The 18,037-nt window shown below is 41.6% G+C and overlaps 1 protein-coding gene across 2 annotated transcripts in view; it reads right to left on the reverse strand.

Annotated features, from left to right (window-relative positions):
• Positions 1 to 14,985, reverse strand: part of JPT2 (Jupiter microtubule associated homolog 2) — a 52,739-nt gene extending 37,754 nt beyond the window's left edge. The window contains exon 1 of one of the 2 annotated variants that reach the window (XM_089682680.1): positions 14,887 to 14,985. Coding sequence is in view for 1 of the 2 variants with exons in the window: in XM_089682678.1 (XP_089538804.1) it covers positions 14,811 to 14,866 (56 nt within the window). In the remaining variant the exon portion in view is untranslated. Of the gene's footprint in view, positions 1 to 14,810 lie in introns of both variants that reach the window. The other variant, XM_089682678.1, reaches the window with a different exon arrangement.
• Positions 14,986 to 18,037: the final 3,052 nt, after the last annotated feature.

Genomic DNA, 18,037 nt, shown 5'->3' on the forward strand with positions numbered 1-18,037 from the left:
ACTAGTTCCTCCATCCACACCATATAGAACAGATAGATGAATCTCTTGTTGCAGCCTTAAAAAAAAAGAAAAAAAAAAAAGAAAAAAGGAAGAAGTACCAATAAACCGTTGCAAATTTTACCCAAAAATCTACAATATCACAAACTCATCACACTCTGTCACATGAAACCCATTTCTTCTTTGCTCCCTTACATCACAGATAAGTAACTGGGAACCAGGCAGTTAACTTGGCAGCAAATGACCTCAAAGTATTCCTTGTTGCTTCAGTCAAGCGAAGTGTATGATGCGACTGATGTGAATGTACAATATACAGTGGGGATCGAAAGTTTGGGCACCCCAGCTAAAAATTTGTATTAATGTGCATAAAAAAGCCAAGGAAAGATGGAAAAATCTCCAAAAGGCATCAAATTACAGATTAGACATTCTTATAATATGTCAACAAAAGTTAGATTTTATTTCCATCATTTACACTTTCAAAATAACAGAAAACAAAAAAATGGCGTCTGCAAAAGTTTGGGCACCCCGCAGAATTTATAGCATGCACTGCCCCCTTTGCCAAGCTGAGACCTGCCAGTGTCATGGATTGTTCTCAATCATTGTCTGGGAAGACCAGGTGATGTCAATCTCAAAGGTTTTAAATGCCCAGACTCATCTGACCTTGCCCCAACAATCAGCACCATGGGTTCTTCTAAGCAGTTGTCTAGAAAACTGAAACTGAAAATAGTTGACGCTCACAAAGCTGGAGAAGGCAATAAGAAGATAGCAAAGCGTTTTCAGATGTCAATATCCTCTGTTCGGAATGTAATTAAGAAATGGCAGTCATCAGGAACAGTGGAAGTTAAAGCAAGATCTGGAAGACCAAGAAAAATATCAGACAGAACAGCTCGCAGGATTGTGAGAAAAACAATTCAAAACCCACGTTTGACTGCACGATCCCTCCAGAAAGATCTGGCAGACACTGGAGTTGTGGTATACTATTCCACTATAAAGAGATACTTGTACAAATATGGTCTTCATGGAAGAGTCATCAGAAGAAAACCACTTCTACGTCCTCACCACAAAAATCATCGTTTGAACTTTGCAAATGAACATATAGACAAGCCTGATGCATTTTGGAAACAAGTTCTGTGGACGGATGAGGTTAAAATTGAACTTTTTGGCCGGAATGAGCAAAGGTACGTTTGGAGAAGAAGGGGCACAGAATTTAATGAAAAGAACCTCTGTCCAACTGTTAAGCATGGGGTTGGATCAATCATGCTTTGGGGTTGTGTTGCAGCCAGTGGCACAGGGAACATCTCACAAGTAGAAGGAAAAATGGATTCAATAAAATGTCAGCAAATTTTGGATGGTAACTTGATGCCATCTGTGAAAAAGCTGAAGTTAAAGAGAGGATGGCTTTTACAAATGGATAATGATCCTAAACACACCTCGAAATCCACGGGGGATTACATCAAGAGGCATAAACTGAAGGTTTTGCCATAGCCTTCACAATCTCCTGACCTCAACATAATTGAAAATCTATGGATAGACCTTAAAAGAGCAGTGCGTGACAGACAGCCCAGAAATTTCAAAGAACTGGAAGACTTTTGTAAGGAAGAATGGGCAAAGATACCTCAAACAAGAATTGAAAGACTCTTGGCTGACTACAAAAAACATTTACAAGCTGTGATACTTGCCAAAGGGGACAAAACAAGATATTAACTCTGCAGGGTGCCCAAACGTTTGCAGACGCCATTTTTTTGTTTTCTGTTATTTTGAAAGTGTAAATGATGGAAATAAAATCTAACTTTTGTTGACATATTATAAGAATGTCTAATCTGTAATTTGATGCCTTTTGGAGATTTTTCCATCTTTCCTTGGCTTCTTTATGCACATTAATACAATTTTTTAGCTGGGGTGCCCAAACTTTCGATCCCCACTGTATATGTAAAGCGTTGCGTAAATTGACGGCGCTATATAAATACCTGTAATAAATGTCATGGAGTGCCTGCACACTCCCACATGACAGCAGACACATCTAAGTTAGGGAACAATAGGACTTTTTGCATGTGAACAAACAAATTTTAATGTGCTTTTGCCTGGTGTTGCACTTTATAATTCACAAATCTGAAAACAATGCGGTTATCCGCTCACTAAAAGAACAATTGTGGGCATATCTCCTAGATTGTAAGCTCGAAAGAGCAGGGCCCTCTATCCCCTCATGTTTTGCATTGTATTGTTATTCTGTCACATGTTCTGTCCCCCTTTGTAATGTACAGCGCTGAGCTAACCATTGGCGCTTTATAAATACTGTATAATAATAATTTACAAATTAACGAGGAAACTAAATATTTCCTAATAAAACAGTCCAAGAATATGCCATGTTCTGCAGACAGCGGTAGCCTGGACTGTGTCCTGTAACTGTGTGGACAGCTCAGCAGGTTTGTTTCTGGTTTTCTTTCAAGCATGATGAGCCAATAAAACCAAGCAATCTGGTTCTCCTACTTTATAAACGTCCTATTTATGCTCTATATCACATCCACTGTACACACTCCTGCCCATTAATATCAGAATAACAGATTTATACAATGCAGAATGTACAGACCTACAGCACAAATCAGAGCTCTCCTAGAAAACCCACACAAGCACAGGGAGAACATGCAAACTCCAGGCAGGTGGTGCCGTGGTTGGGATTCGAACCAATGACCCTAGTACTGCCAGGCGGAAGTGCTAGCCATTTAGCCACTGTGCTGCCCACAGTTATGCAAGTTAAAGAAAACCAGGGATGCACCAACCACACAGGGGTAGACTAACTAAAACTGGTGCACTCAGAATCTGGTGCAGCTGTGCATGGTAGCCAATCAGCATCTAACATCATCTTGTTCAATTAAAGCAGAACTCCAGCCAAAACTTTTATTTTCACATGCAGTGGGGGCTGTGCCCGCACTGCATAGGTTAAGAGCTGGTTTTGTCCAGGGGTTTAAGGAAAAGCTATACTCATCCCGTCCTCCGAAAAATAGCACTCCCCCCACGTCCAGGGGTGGCCTGTTCCTGCTATCCTCACATCCGGAGCTGGTCTATGGGAGTGATGACAGCAGGAACAGCCTATTCACAAGAACGCTAGTGTGTGTGGGGGCAGGAACCGGTCTTGCACTTGGAGGATTAGGCAAGTATATCTTTGCTTTCCAAGCCCCTAAAGAAAAAAGGAGGGAGCATTTAACCCAATTTTGGCCAGAATTCTTCTTTAAGCTTCGGCAATAAAACCTTGAAGTTGACTTGTTTCTATGCAGAGCTGCAGCACATTTTACACTCTCTAGTTTTAATAAATAACCACCCCTGAGGTCTACAATGGTTCTAGTCCAAGTATTGTAAAAGATGTCCTCAACTGGGGGGGGGGGAATCTCCTTTTATTACCAAGTGCTGTGATGAGGCACCAAACATTATAAAACTATAAATTCCCATTTGACTTGAACTACTAAACTTTTGTTCTTTACTGTATTTATTCAGCTCTTTTGTGATTATTAAATGCTTAGCACTCTGAGGTTGTACCGGTATGTGTATTATTAAATTGCTTGGAGTGTGCTAGAACTAACACTGACAATAACAGCACAAGACTATGTTTGATACGGTTTGATACCACCCTTTTATCTTTCTCTTCATAGTTAAATGTTGCCCGTGTTGGGCCGCTGTTTTGTTTTTTCTACTGTACAATTTAATTATTTTTTTTTTCAATAAAAAAAAAAAAAAAAAAAAAAAAAATACTTAGCACTGGTCTTTGTTACTCCTGGGTTTGATTAACACCAGAGACACCATCAACTTACTTTTCCCATGTTTTTTCAATATTCTGCCACCATTCTAGTAAGTAGGTGGACCTACTGCATTTGCATTTACTAAGGCACATATCAATATGGCTCTTAGGCACATACTAGACCAAAAAATGTACAACCAATTTGCTCTTGCATTTGCTTATATGACTGGTAGAAACATGTGACCCAGTTTCAATCAGAGTTCCTCCAAAAGGTTGCTAGGGGTTCCATGAGCGGTCTCTGATTGACCCCCTCATTTGAAGATGGCCGGAGCACTTTTCCAACTGACTCCCAATGCACTGATTTTAGGAGGGGTTCCCCGGACCCAAAAATTACTTCAAGGGTTCCTCAGAGGATAAAAAGACTGCATTAAAAACTGTAAGCTTTTGCGCAAACAAGGACTGAAATTAATAGATCGACGTAATCTGTGATAGACCAATATGAATGCACTATATAAATACAGGAAATTAATTGTTTGCTCTTCTAAGCAGGTTGTGGCAGTGTAGCCCAAGCCATAGAGGAAGTAGTGGAGAACAGAACCCTTTTTGTTTGACTCCAGCTAATTACTGGTCGCACCCAAATGTCCCCTGCAGAGAGGTGAAGCCTGATGCTGGAGTCTCCTACAGCGTGAAATCCATTAACCACAACACCATAGCACTTCCCAGTCATTGTTCTGTCAGGAGGCAGCTACTCAAGCAGACATAAGCTCCATTTACAAGCTGCTGACAGCATTACTGTAATTAACCATAACACCAAAAATACATTGCCTCACATGAGTGAACTTAAAGAACCTTTGATCAATGTCTGCCAGGAGAAAACCACAGAGGCCCCCTGAGTGCTGCCAGCCAGAGGCTCCTATTGGGAATGGTCTAGTTGTAAAGATGTATTCTGGATGAGGCGGAACTTACTGAAAATGACATACTTTACCTTGTACATAATTGAAGCTGGCTTTTATTGCACTTAGTTTAGGTGGCAATATCTGCTCAGTCAGTTCACCCATATCTGAAATTCCATGAATGGATTCCTACAGGTGAAATAACTTCCTGGCCTTCAGAAATATGTTAATTACTCTGGTATTTAGTTCTCAATACCAGAGCTCCCAGCAACCTGCCCCACCCCCAGGTAAAAAAAGAACCCTGGCCTGATTGTGGCTTAGACATGACATGGGTACAGGCAGCTGAAATGCATGTCATCTTATGTGAGCGTACATATATATGTGAATGGAGGATGATGGAGGAGAGAACACAGCCAGCTTCTACGGCTGTTCCATTTGGAAATAATGTGGATGACAGTTACTGGCCAAAATTCAATCTAAATACTGCGATGTCACCACCCTGCCTCTCAATTTTGTCCAATCAGAGAACACCCTGCAATCATTAAAAGTAGAACTATAGACAAAACCTTATTTTTATTCATTTTGGATAGAGCAAGGGAGAGTCAACACAAGATTTTTTTTTCGCCATCTGTGTCCCATTGCAGATTACCCTTCACTTCCTGTCCCATAGCCAAACAAGAAGTGGGTGAAAATCACTGAAAATAAGGGGATTTCCTTGAGGATCCCCAGGTCACCAGTACTAGTTTCCCCACTCAAAGATTTCGCCTCGATTACTTTTCTGGGGACAACCCAAAATTTGGGGTTTTTTTTACTTTCAATGACAATGCTAAACAGTACAAAAGGAGGATGAATCACAGACAGCAACAAAAACTGACAGGGGTTCTAATCCATCTCCACTCTATCCAAAACTTTACTATACTTTAAGAAAAATGCAAGGCATTCTGTGAATGGCATCTGTGCTGAGCACATGACCCCCTATGTTCACTACGCAGCATGGCAGCCACTCAGCATGGGACTGGAACATCCTTGTGGTCACTGTAGTAGTGGTAACTACTACAGCCATTTCCAGCTTCCATGGGAAACCCACAGGTATGGCATATGCATATTTACATTGACCAAACTGGACCAATGTATGTAGGCAAAGAAGCCATACCTGGAATTCAGTGTTAAAGTGATAATAAAAGGCATTTTGTTTTAACAAACATGTTATACTTACCTGCTCTGTGCAGTGGTTTTGCAGAGCAGCCCCGATCATCCTCTTCTAGGGTCCTCTGCCGACGCTCCTGGCCCCTCCCTCCTGCTGAGTGTCCCGAGAGCAAGCAGCTTGCTATGGGGGCTTCCAAGCCTCTGCTCTGCATATTCATTCATACATAGAGCTGCGGCTCGGCTACTTCTCTCTTCTCATTGGCTGTGATTGTGGGCTCCTGCTGCTGTCTAAGCCAATGAGAAGGGAAAAAATCACCGGAGAGCCAAGGACCTCGTGCCCAGCATTGGATCATGATGGGGCTCAGGTAAGCTTGGGGGGCTGCTGCACACAGGTTTTTTACCTTCATGCATTCTATTAAAAAAAAAAAAAAAAAAAAAAAACCACACGGCTTGAGTCTTTACAACCACTTTAAGCTAAATGTTTTACTTCAGATGTTTGTGTATGTGGCAGATTCTACTACTAGCGTTCATACCTCCCCAAACTGGTCATAAAACACCAAGCTCACAGAAGCCAATCACTATGCCAAAACATGGTCAGGTAATGATGGGGGAGAGGAGTGGTGACATCAACCTTCTGTAAGCTCCAAGGCCATGCGACATAGAGCTTACACAGGGTAAAGATGGGACAGTGGGTGAACCGAATAGTGGGAAAGCACAGGGAAGGAGAGTATTTGTGCATTGGTGGATGAATGTGTGAGCTTTAAAAAGACCTGGTCTCTAAATGGACAAAGTGAGCCTTTTTAAAGTAGATAAGTAAATGTTGATTGAATGACATTAAGTTTGGTGAATCTTTTTTTTTTTTTTTTTTTTTTTTTTTAATGGATTTCACCTTTATTCATAATTTGCTGCATCTCGAGGTGCTGATAATTAAGCCTCTTTGTAGCAAATTTCTGTCTACATGCAATCCAAGGGTGCCACCATGGCATTTCTATGTGCAGTTCTCCTGATGGTGAAAAAGCAGACAATGCCTTGCTGATCTGCGCTGAAACAGCCTCTTGCAGTCTGCGCTGGAAGCCTGTGTGAAAATGCAGGAGCACAAATGGGAGACAGGGACAAAGTACTGTCACCCTATAACAGGAAGTAGCCCGAACAAGGTCTTTTATGGCAGGATCCCCAGGTATGATTTTAACGAAAGCTATAAGTTTAACAATAGTCAACATTACTTTTGAAGTTGGATTACTATGCTAAAAGCTAATAATGAGATTTTAGCAATTGCGTTTTTAGGCTCCATGTACACTAGTGTTTTCCATAAGCTCAAAAAAAAAAAAAAAAAAAAAAAAAAAAAACGCAGATATTGTGCCAAATTTTAGAAGAGTTTAGGAGTTTTTACAGTACAAAACAAAAATAAAAAAAGCTGTTAGGCGTGTTTAGTAGGGATGCACCTATATATCGGTGGCCTAAACATATTGGCTGAATATAGTTTTATCGGCATCTTGCCGATAGGGGAAAAAAACATGCCGATACATGGAAAGTCACGTCTCAGACTTTCATGCAAAAATGTCCCCTAGTGACGTCAGTGTAAAATGGTGAATGCAGAAGGAAGGAAAAAAAAAAAAAAAAAGTACATTTTTACAAGGGTTTGGACACACAGAACAAAGGTGTATTTACACTGCCATGTTTATAGAGAACAGAGCCAGTGGTGACTGATCTCTGTTACCACCTATTTGTTTGTGGATAAATGTCATGCAACTGTCCATTCTTTCAATATTAAATATGGACTGGCTGTAAAGAGCAGCCCGGCCAGATAAAATACTCAGTCCTCCTCATCAGTATAGGACCAAACTTTACCTATCCTGGTGGAAGAACAAGGTTTATGTATTGGAATCGCTGCAGTACTCTGAGGCCCCAGCAAAGAGAATGTTGGTTCTCTATTATTAGAATGTAGGAGACGGACACAGAGCGACAGACAGGAGCTCACACCAGACACCAGTGCCTGAAAATATACAGAAAACTATAATGAGCTTAAAGAGGAACTGAAATCTAGAAGCTGTGCCCATAAAGAGGGCTGGCAAAGAGTAAGGGCCCATTCAAACATTGCGGTGACTGGCGATTATCCACACTAGAAGAACACCGGTCACTGCTGGGGCACATAGAAAACAGTTTTCTTTGTACCACGTTCACACTACAATGCAGCCTTGCGGTGCAGCGATAAAATGCTGACATGTTGCAATTTATTGCACCGCACAGGAAGGCACATGTCACACTGACCAAAAAAAAAAAACTGGATGCGTTGAAATGGGCATAACGCCACCCCTCGTGGCGGTTCACTGCAGCCAAGACAGACAGCGGCCCAAGTCACAACTGCTGCCTGTGGTCTTCCTAAGACTGATCTTTCTTTGTTACCAACTTACCATGTCTTGTACTGCACTGTGTCGAGGCAGCGATTTTGGTAGAAGCAAGGCTTTGCTTCCTCATGTCAAAACCTTCAGCAAGGAGAACAGTGAACAGCAAAGTAGTAACATCACCAATTCTCATCCCAAGTCTGCAGAGACTAGCAGTCAGAGGCAGCAGTGCCTTAGATCTCACTCTGCATATGCATAGCTATTAGGCTATAGGCACAGCAATGCCTAGACAATAACTTTTTGAGTTCTGTTCAGCTTGAAACGTCCAAACGATCTGCTTTAGTTGATGATGGTATAACAGGAATACTATTACTTAAGTACTTAGTACAGTAATTATACCTGCTTTGCCTTAACTCAGACAATCATCACTTTTTCACTTTTTTAATTTTGGTTTACTTTAGGCAATTGGGGGTGTTAAGGCTGCATATTAACAGGTTTAATCACCTACTGGCTTATGTCTTCCATTGTGTCCAGCAAGGAGATCTCTCCCATTACACTTCCTAGTCCTGACACGCCCCTCTCCAAATCAGCTGCACATGTAGAAGTCACACAACAAGAGAACAATGACTTATCAGTCAACAATCACAAAAATGTGCATCATTCCTATGCAGGATGCATTCATCTCTATCAATTGGGTTGAATGCATTTTTGGCATTTGGAACTAATAAGATGAAAGTATTCATTTTTGACTTTCATCTGATGTCTTTTCCATTGCAATAAACAGCTGGATTACTACTCTAGATTCCGTTTTTTCAATTTACAGGAACCACTCCATGACTAGACAGGTTAACAAGGCCTTAAGTGCAGTTTCCATACAGTGTAGGCCCTTACAAAGTGTACCAGGGCAATATACACACATCACACTGTAAACATTGTTACTAAAGACTAGTGTCTACTTCTCTAATGCAAACAAAGCTGACAGCTTGATATATTGAGATGCTCTACAGGGTCTCACTGAGAAGTCCATTGTTGAATAAACTGCCCATAGGAAAAAACCTGCTGTTAACAGAAGAGGACCCTACAAATTGCTGCTATATAATATACTATACATAAGAACAATGAGGTCACTATGAGTGTATACAGTTGTGTGATGTGAACTAAAATAGCCACATTCAAACACCCACTGCCCTCTTTTTGAAGGAAATGGGTAGTAGCAGCACCAAGGTTGTCGGTTGTTGGAATCCCAACCATAGCACCACCTGCCTGGAGTTTGCATGTTCTCCTGTGCGGGTTTCCTCCGGTTACTCCGGTTTCCTCCCACACTCCAAAGAAATGCTGGATAGGTTAATTGGCTCCTGTCTAAACTGGCCCTAGTATGTATATGTATGAATGTGAGTTAGGGGCCTTAGACTGTAAGCGCCTTGAGGGCAGGGACTGATGTGAATGTGTAACACACACACACACACACACACACACGTAAAATTGACAGGGCTTGTATTTCTATTGATAGATGTCCAGAAGGCTTTTGATAGGGTCAACTGGGGATTTATGTTCGATACGTTAGAAGTCTTAGGATTAGGGCCCAAAATGTTGAAGTGGATAAGAGGACTTTACAACAGTCCAACAGCAGCGGTCTAGGTCAACAGATCCCTCTCCCAGTTTTTAAAAATGCACAATAGTTTAAGACAGCGATGCCCACTATATCCATTGTTATTTGTACTGTCACTGGAACCTGTCTTGGCAAGGGTAAGATGTGTAGATATAGTGAGAATAAAAGGTAGGGGAAGTGGAGCATAAGGTGGAAGCATACAAAGACGATATGTTATTTTATATAGTAAATCCTAGAATAACGTTGCCTAATTTAATGAGACTATTAAAACAATATGACAAGCTGTCAAATCTGATAATAAACCCTGAAAAGTCAGAGATCTAAAATGTTAACATTCCAAAGCAAGAGAAGTGGAGTCTTCAAAAAGAGTTCCCATTCATGTGGAAGGAAAAGGAAATAGGCTACCTGGGGATAAAATTAACTTCAATGAAATGCTTATCCCAGGCAAATTTCATCCCCTTAATTAATGAAATAAAGGGTCAGTTGAGGAATCTTTCAAAAGATGGTGAAAGTCCCAAAAATTCTTCACAAGTTTTACATGCTCCCAATAAACTTGCCAGGGTCTTTTTTCGGGGTAATAAAGAAGATGATACTCAGGTTTATATGGGCAAATAAGAAACCGAGAATCAGTTATGATGTAGTGTCTAGGGTAAAAAAGGAATGGGGGACGGGGGTTGCCTAATTTTAGGAAATATAATTTAGCAGTGTTATTATCACGAGTAGCAGACTGGACATTGAACTCACAAGGGAAAGGTTGGGTAAATATGGAAGGAACACTAAGTGAGGCACAGCTAGGGAAGATTGTATGGATACCACATACATTTCATACACTAGATGAGAATATTAGTCCTGTAACAAAAAAGTGTTAAATGTGTGGGATGGAATTTATAAGCAGAAAGGATGGAAATATAACTCCGGTTTGACTCCTTTGGTGGGTATGGAGCATTTCCCTCCAGGGAAGGAGAGAATTTCTGGTAAATGGATTAATGGATGCAAATTTGTAGGATATTTTGCACAAAAGGGAAGTTACACACATACCAAGAGATAAAAAAGGAAAAAATTATTTATTTTTCACATTAGAGGAGTGGCGTTATGGACATCTAGGACACTTTGTTTCATTGCTCCCTCAACCACTGAGGACTTCGGAAGATATGCACCCATTTGAAAAACTGTTGAAAGTTAATACAGTTCCAGAACAAGCCACCTCCAGGACAGTGGGGTAGGGGACAATATGTTGTAAAAGAGATTTATGAACTTGTGAATGTGATGTATTTTGGGTTGTTATACTTTTGTATTGGAAAATTAAATAAAGATATAATAGGAACATTTAAATAAAAAAAAAAAAATACCTGCATGTGCAAAAAACGCACCACAAAGTATTGCAGCAATGGATCAAAAGCAAACTGCATAGGCATTAACCTAGCCTATCTCTTCCAGGATGAAAACTAAAAAAATTCAATTGGGACTTAGAAGTTCTGGAATGATGGAGACAGACTTTCAGTTAAAAAAAAAAAAAAAACTGATGTCTTCGGTGACCAGAGTAGCTGAAAAAAGCCATGTCATGTATAAATAGACTACTATTGCAGAACATAGACACATTGCAGAAAATTATGACCCTTTTATGTGCGTCAGGCCACATTTCAACCACAGCAGCACCAGGACAAACCCTCCAATTACTAAGCTTGGCCTTACCAGCCTGCAAACAATGCAAATCACTGTTCCATCATTCTAGGGAAACCGATCAGCTTTGTATGTCTGCAGGCCTCGGTCCGCGATCTGCCATCTCCCAGCTGACTGCTGGCCTTGAGCAAAATTCATTTGCAGAACTCCACATGTTCAGACTCTCCACAAACATGTGGATTGGGGGCTGCAGGGGAGGGGAATTCTAGACATTTTTGGACTACAATGGATCATTTTACGCTTACATGGTGTGATCTTATCAGTATGCTGTCCAATTTCATTAACAACCGCGTGCTACAATTTTCTTACAGCGCAGCATAAAAGCCAGACTACATCAGGGATCTTCATCTGATGCAACTAAGAAATTTAACCACTTGTTGGAAATGTCTATGCTTGGAGCACATTGGTTTAAATGCCCTGCAAAGTAACTGCCAGCGAGAGGTTAAACTGCACAGTAGCATGCCATTAAAATTAGGCATGTAGCATCGCCCTTTCATCAGTGAGGATGCACAGCCTAGGCGTGGTCTTGCAGTACTGATAAAACAATTAACGTGCAAGAAATCAAGAGCAGCACACAATTTGATCCTGTCTGCACACATGGCAAGGACCGTTCTGGATTCTGTAATTAAAGACCAGGAGCTCAGCCCGATCCTCCTCACACACCTAGAGAAGAACAAAGCCTGCTGGAGTCAGAGGCACCTCCTACACTGGGGACAATAGTCAGGCTGGAAGGGACACACCTTTGTGCATATCCTTGCTGTCCCATTTGACAGAAAAAAGTCACAATATCTAGAACAATGCCTGAAAGATAGCCGTGCTGGAAATGACACATCAACTGCTGCTGAGATCTGCAGACAGAGGATCACAGCACATGGCCAGACCGGCAACCTCCGATATACAAGACCAGCCTGCCGGTAGCACAGCTCACATCTGTACATGCAAAGCACAGATCGTCCCTAGAAAGTCAGGAGGGCCGGAGTTCTTTTCATTAGATTTTTTTTTTTTTAACCGTTATCAATTAAAAGATAATTGTTAAAATAACCTACAGCCTCACCCATTTTTTTGGGAACATACCCACAATCTCCCTATTTTGTGTTGTCACTTGCTCCATGCGCATCAGTGCCACTCTTTCAAGATTCCAGTCACATGACCCTTGACAACACCACATCAAGGTCCCTTCATTCTAGCTGGCCATAGATGGATCAAATATCAGCTGGTTCAGCAGGGAGTGGCCTAGATTCCATCCATCTATGGCCAGCCTGGTTGTACAGAACTCCATCCATTGATCAACTTCAGTGCAATCAGTCTGTCTGATTTTTTTTTTTTTTCTGCATGCGATTTCTGCCGGCGGCTATGGCTGCTAGCAGTAATCATTAGGTTCTGCCAGCAGGGACAGCTCACACAATAGCTCTCGACGAGGTCTTCCCTCATCAAATACTGCCTGTGTTCATGGAGGAATTGAGTTTCTTTCCTGCTGCCGAAGAAAATTGAATTATGTATAGCTTGCTATAGCACAGTGCATGTGTACCCTCCCTCCCCCACCATCCCAGGCCCACTTATGCCTTCTGTACACTGGGCCCTTCTTTCTCTTTGATGTCCAGGCCTGCACTGCACACACCCCAATCGACCTCCCCCATCTCTCTTGTTCTCCCAGCTCCAGGCATATGAATGCCCCTGTTCCTAGGCTGAAGCAACTATGTAAGGGTGGCTCCATAGGACCCTGCATGGCAGTGAAGTCAGCCTCAAGAGGGAAATGGAGAAGAGAAAACTAGTGACAGGCTGCAGACAGAAAGCAAAGAACAAGCATGGTAAGTCCTGCAGGATGTGGTTATAAATCACATCTCACACTGAAGGTTTAAAAAGGACCGCCACCCCCTTACTTCATTTTTTTTGTCCCGTCATACCTTTTTCACTGTGTTAGTCTCTGTATTTTTTTGTTTATATATTAAGCAAAAACAAAAAAAAACAAAAAAAAAAAAACACAGCGGCGATTAAATCCCACCAAAAGAAAGCTATATTTGCATGAAAAAAATTACATAAATTCCATCTGCATAATGTGTTGCATGATCGTGCAATTACCAGTTAAAGTAGCGCAGTACTGAATAGCATAAAATAGCCTGGACACAAAGGGGCTAAAATGTTCTGGAGATTAAGTAGTTAACCATACTCTGCCAATCCAGCAAAGTCTATTGGTGGACCTCAGTTTCTCTTTGTTGCATCACCACGGGGGTGGGGGAAGAGGGGGGGGGCTGTCTGTTCCAAATGACCCCCCCACCAGATGACGTATTCCCATCTGTTCTAGATTGTACCGAAGCCTCCTGGGATGCACGGTATGTGTATCCCCAGAGCCTCCAGGCTGCATGGTGACATCATGCTCACCAAGACAAGCAAGGCAGGAAGCCTGATGGGGCTCTTTCAAACATGCAGCTATTATTGACACCCTACTGAAAAGCGATCAGCAGATTTCTTTTCAGAGGGCCTTTGACAGGTGGTGGCGATGTCACCTCCCCACCCCACACTACAACAGTGTGCATTGCAGTGCTGCCCCATGCAGCTTAATTCTTGCAGCAGCAACAAAGCACTGTGGTATGTGTACAGCCCCAAGCAGCTGCATTTCTAAGTTTAGAGGGGCAGTAAGATCGCAGCACAACAGCCTGTTTTTGCTGCCTGTGTGAACAAGCCATTAGGGAACCTAAAAAAAAAAAAAAAAAAAAAAAAAAAAAAAAGTATTTGGAAAGAAAATGCAATTCTTTAGAATAAAGGGGAGTGTGGGGGTGGAGGTCTCCTTTAATGACACTTTAAACCCCAACTCCAGCCAAAACCTTTTCTTTCTCCTTTAGATCAGGACCTTTTTAAATTTCTATGGTGATCGGTGTCCCCATTGTGGTGATTTCTTCCCACTTCCTGCTCCAATGACAGGAAGTCTAGGAAATAGGAATTCACCTTTCCAATGGAGGCAAACAACACTTTTGACTGAGGAAATATCAGAATCTGTCTACCAATCACCCCATTCCTGGTGTCACCGAGATGCTGAATGAGGGTAACCGCCCCCAGCGGTGTCACCGAGCACAATAAACCAAGGTGACAACCTCTCATCTCTCCAATCACAAATGGAAAGCAGTTCTTACTGGAGTTGGGCTTTATGTCAGAGAGAACCCATCCACATCACACAGATCCAGCTCTAGACCCAAGAGCTTGCAATCTATTTCTAGGATGAAGCCACTAGAGAACAGACATGTCCAGTCTGGTGAACCACAAGTCCCAGCAGGCCCTGCCAGCAGACACAGCGTTCATGTCTGCGCCGTATACCCCCTCAGCCAGCCTAATTCTCTATAGACACAGCCGGGGTCCACCCTCCTCACCCCCCCCAACCCCTCTGCTGGGCGTAGGGACCCCCCAGGACCGGGTCTGACCTAGAGCTGGGCTTGCTGTCGGCCTCCAGGCCCTGGAAGGTGTGTGTGGAAGTCATCTCCGCACCAAGCTTCTCACCTCACGTCCGAACGCCAAGCCAGCCGACACCGAATACTTCACTACAAGGAAAGCCCCGGCCAGCGCGGGCTGCCGCAAGATTTGTCCCCAGAACCGTCCGTCAGCACTCTTTACCAATCATCAGTCAGCTCCCTGGTGGACCCGCCTCCTTACATTGCCTGGGTCTGCTGGCCAATGTCTAGAGGCCGTCAGTCATTGTAGTTTGGCTTTTTGATTGGATGAAAGGCGGAGCAGACATAACATACCACCGCCCCTGCATGAATGGCGTAAACAGATTGGCTGTGCAGTACATGCCCCTGGTGACAACTAGCAGTGATGACGTAATGGGGATGTGAGGATGAGAGTTCCAATAGTCTGGATGCAGAATGGAGCTCCATTTTCGACAGGAAACATGTGACCACCTCTCTCCCCTTTTTTTATTTCATGAACTTTAATATCACAAACAACCAATAGACACAACTCAAGGAAGTGGAGGTCACATATGTCCTGTCACATATTTCCTGTGTGTACTTTTTAAGGGTTGTTGCTGCAGACCGGCTGAAGATTGGAGCTCTATTCTTGCCAGGAAACGTGACCTCCACTCCAACCTTCTTTTAGTTTTAGTGAATTTAACACCAAGCATTTCCTAGGATGTTTTGTTTACAAATTCAAATTGGTATTGTTAGCTAGAAATTTACTTAGAACCTACAAACATTATATATATATATATATATATATTTATTTAATTTTTTTTTAGCAAAGACCCTAGAGGTTGCCATGTTGATTATTGCAATTTTTTATGTCACGTAGAACTTGCATAGCAGTTTTTCAAAAAAATTTTGGGGAAAAAAAACACTAGTGAATAAAAAAAAACGAGTTATCCCAATGTTTTTTTTAATATGAAAGAGTTTGTTATGGTGAGTAAATAGATACCTAACATGTCTTGCTTTGAAATTGAGCACGCTTGTGGAATGGCAATAAACTGTTGTACTTAAAAATCCCCATAGGGGACGGTTTAAACATTTTTATAGGTTACCTGTTTAGAGTTACAGAGAAGTTCCAGTGCTAGAATTATTACTCTCACTCTAATGATTGCGGCGATATCTCACATGTGTGCTGCAAACACCATTTACAAATGCATGTGCGATTTACGTATGCGTTCCCTTGTGCAAGGTGGGATGTGGGTGCTTAAAAAGATTTTTTTTTCTTTTTTTTAACCATTTCAATACCGGGCAATTTTACACCTTCCTGCCCAGGCCATTTTTCAGGTCTCAGCGTTCTCACACTTTGAATGACAATTGCGCGGTCATACAACATTGTACCCAAACTAAAATGTTATCATTTTCTTCACACAACTAGAGCTTTCTTTTGGTGGTATTTAATCACCGCTGGGGTTTTTATTTTTTGCTAAATTAACAAAGAAAGACCAAAAGTTTTGAAAAAAACACGTTTTTCTTTGTTTCTGTTATAAAAGTTTGCAAATACATAATTGTTCTTCATAAATTTAGGCCAAGATGTATTCTGCTACATGTCTTTGGTGAAAATAACCCAAATTAGGATGTATTATTTAGTTTGTAGGAAAGTTATAGAGTTCACAAACTATGGGATATATCTGAATATTGATCAATCCTGAAGTACTGACAGCCAATCTAATTTCTTGAGGTCCAAGAATGTCAGAATAGTACAGATATCCCCCAAATGACCCCTTTTTGCAGAGTAGACAGTCCGACGTACTTCATAAGAGGAATGGCGAGTTTTTTGAAGTTGTGTTTTTTTTGTCATAATTTTTCGGAAAATGAAAAAATTTAAAAAATTATGTTCACTATTTTTTTTTTTACATACTGTCACCAGTGCAGTACAGCATCATCATATAACTGGCATGGTGGCGAACAGGGACACTGACTGGTGACAGTATGAAAAAAAATATATATATATTTTTATTTTTTTATTATTTTTTCTTACATTTTGTTTTATTTTTTTTAAGATTTTTTTTTCATATTTTACTATGACCAAAGTAGTACAATGTTACCATAGTAACATTGTACTACTTTGGGAAAGGGATCAGCATTTTTTATTTTTTTTATACAATTTGCTTATAGCAAATAATTACTTTGCTATAAGCAAGCATTTACCTGAATGAAATCGATTCATTCAGGCTTTTTTTTTTTTTTTTTTGTTCTTAGCTGTGATTTGGCCACAGCTAATCACATGACATATGCATGTGACCTGATGTGACCATTCACAGCTAGGCACTAGTATACAATGGATGGCATGAATGAAGCCATCCATTGTATACAACTGTCATGTGACCTGCTGTGATTGGTCACAGTGGGTCACATGGTATCGGCAACGGGGGGCCGGTACTCAGATCTGTCATCGGCCGTGTCCGAGGTACAACCATGCGAACTGCGCATGTGCGGGAGCACGCCAAATGGTGTGCACCCGGAAAGCTGAAGCATTTTTGCGGCCGCCAAACTGCTATATGCCAGGCGGCTAATGATTAATTTTTACACTGTCCCTTTTATTTTTTAAAAATCACTTTTATTCCTATTACAAGGAATGTAAATATCCCCTGTAATAGAAATATGCATAACAGGTCCACTTTAAGAAGAAATTAGGGGTCAAAAAGACCCCAAACCTCTTCTTTACCTTTAAAAGCAAAAGATCAAAGAAAAGGCTAAGGCTGTCAGAACCTGTAGTCCATTCATTCACGGAGGACTATGAATAAATGTGGCAATGTGGGCGGAGCCCTGCACAGCCGCGCTGTTTTTGAAAAGTGACAGCTAGTACAGGGAACTTCTCCCTGTACTTCTGTCATGGGAGGGGAGGCAGCAGGTGGCGGCTTCAGGATCAGGAGCGAGAAGGTGAACTAATCCTTTAACTGCTTGCCAACTGTGCAATAGCCAAAAGATGGCTACAGCACGGTTGTCCAGTTCTGGGAGGGCGTCCATGGGTGCCCACAAATTCTGCAGCACCTGTACTTCCTCCATTCACTGCCCAACCCGGAACTCAGGTGGAAACAGCAAATTTAACTACTCCCCTTGATTTTGTGGAGCTCTTTTTCACAAAAGATCTGTATGCATTGATTGTGGATCAAAGCAATTTATATGCACAACAATGTATCGCCGTCAACCCAAATTCAAACCTTGCAGACCATTCGCATGGAAACCCA

This window comes from Staurois parvus, unplaced genomic scaffold (genome assembly GCF_062004578.1).
Source record: "Staurois parvus isolate SC_StPar_1 unplaced genomic scaffold, SC_StPar_1.0 ptg000018l, whole genome shotgun sequence".
Taxonomy (NCBI): Eukaryota; Metazoa; Chordata; class Amphibia; order Anura; family Ranidae; genus Staurois; species Staurois parvus.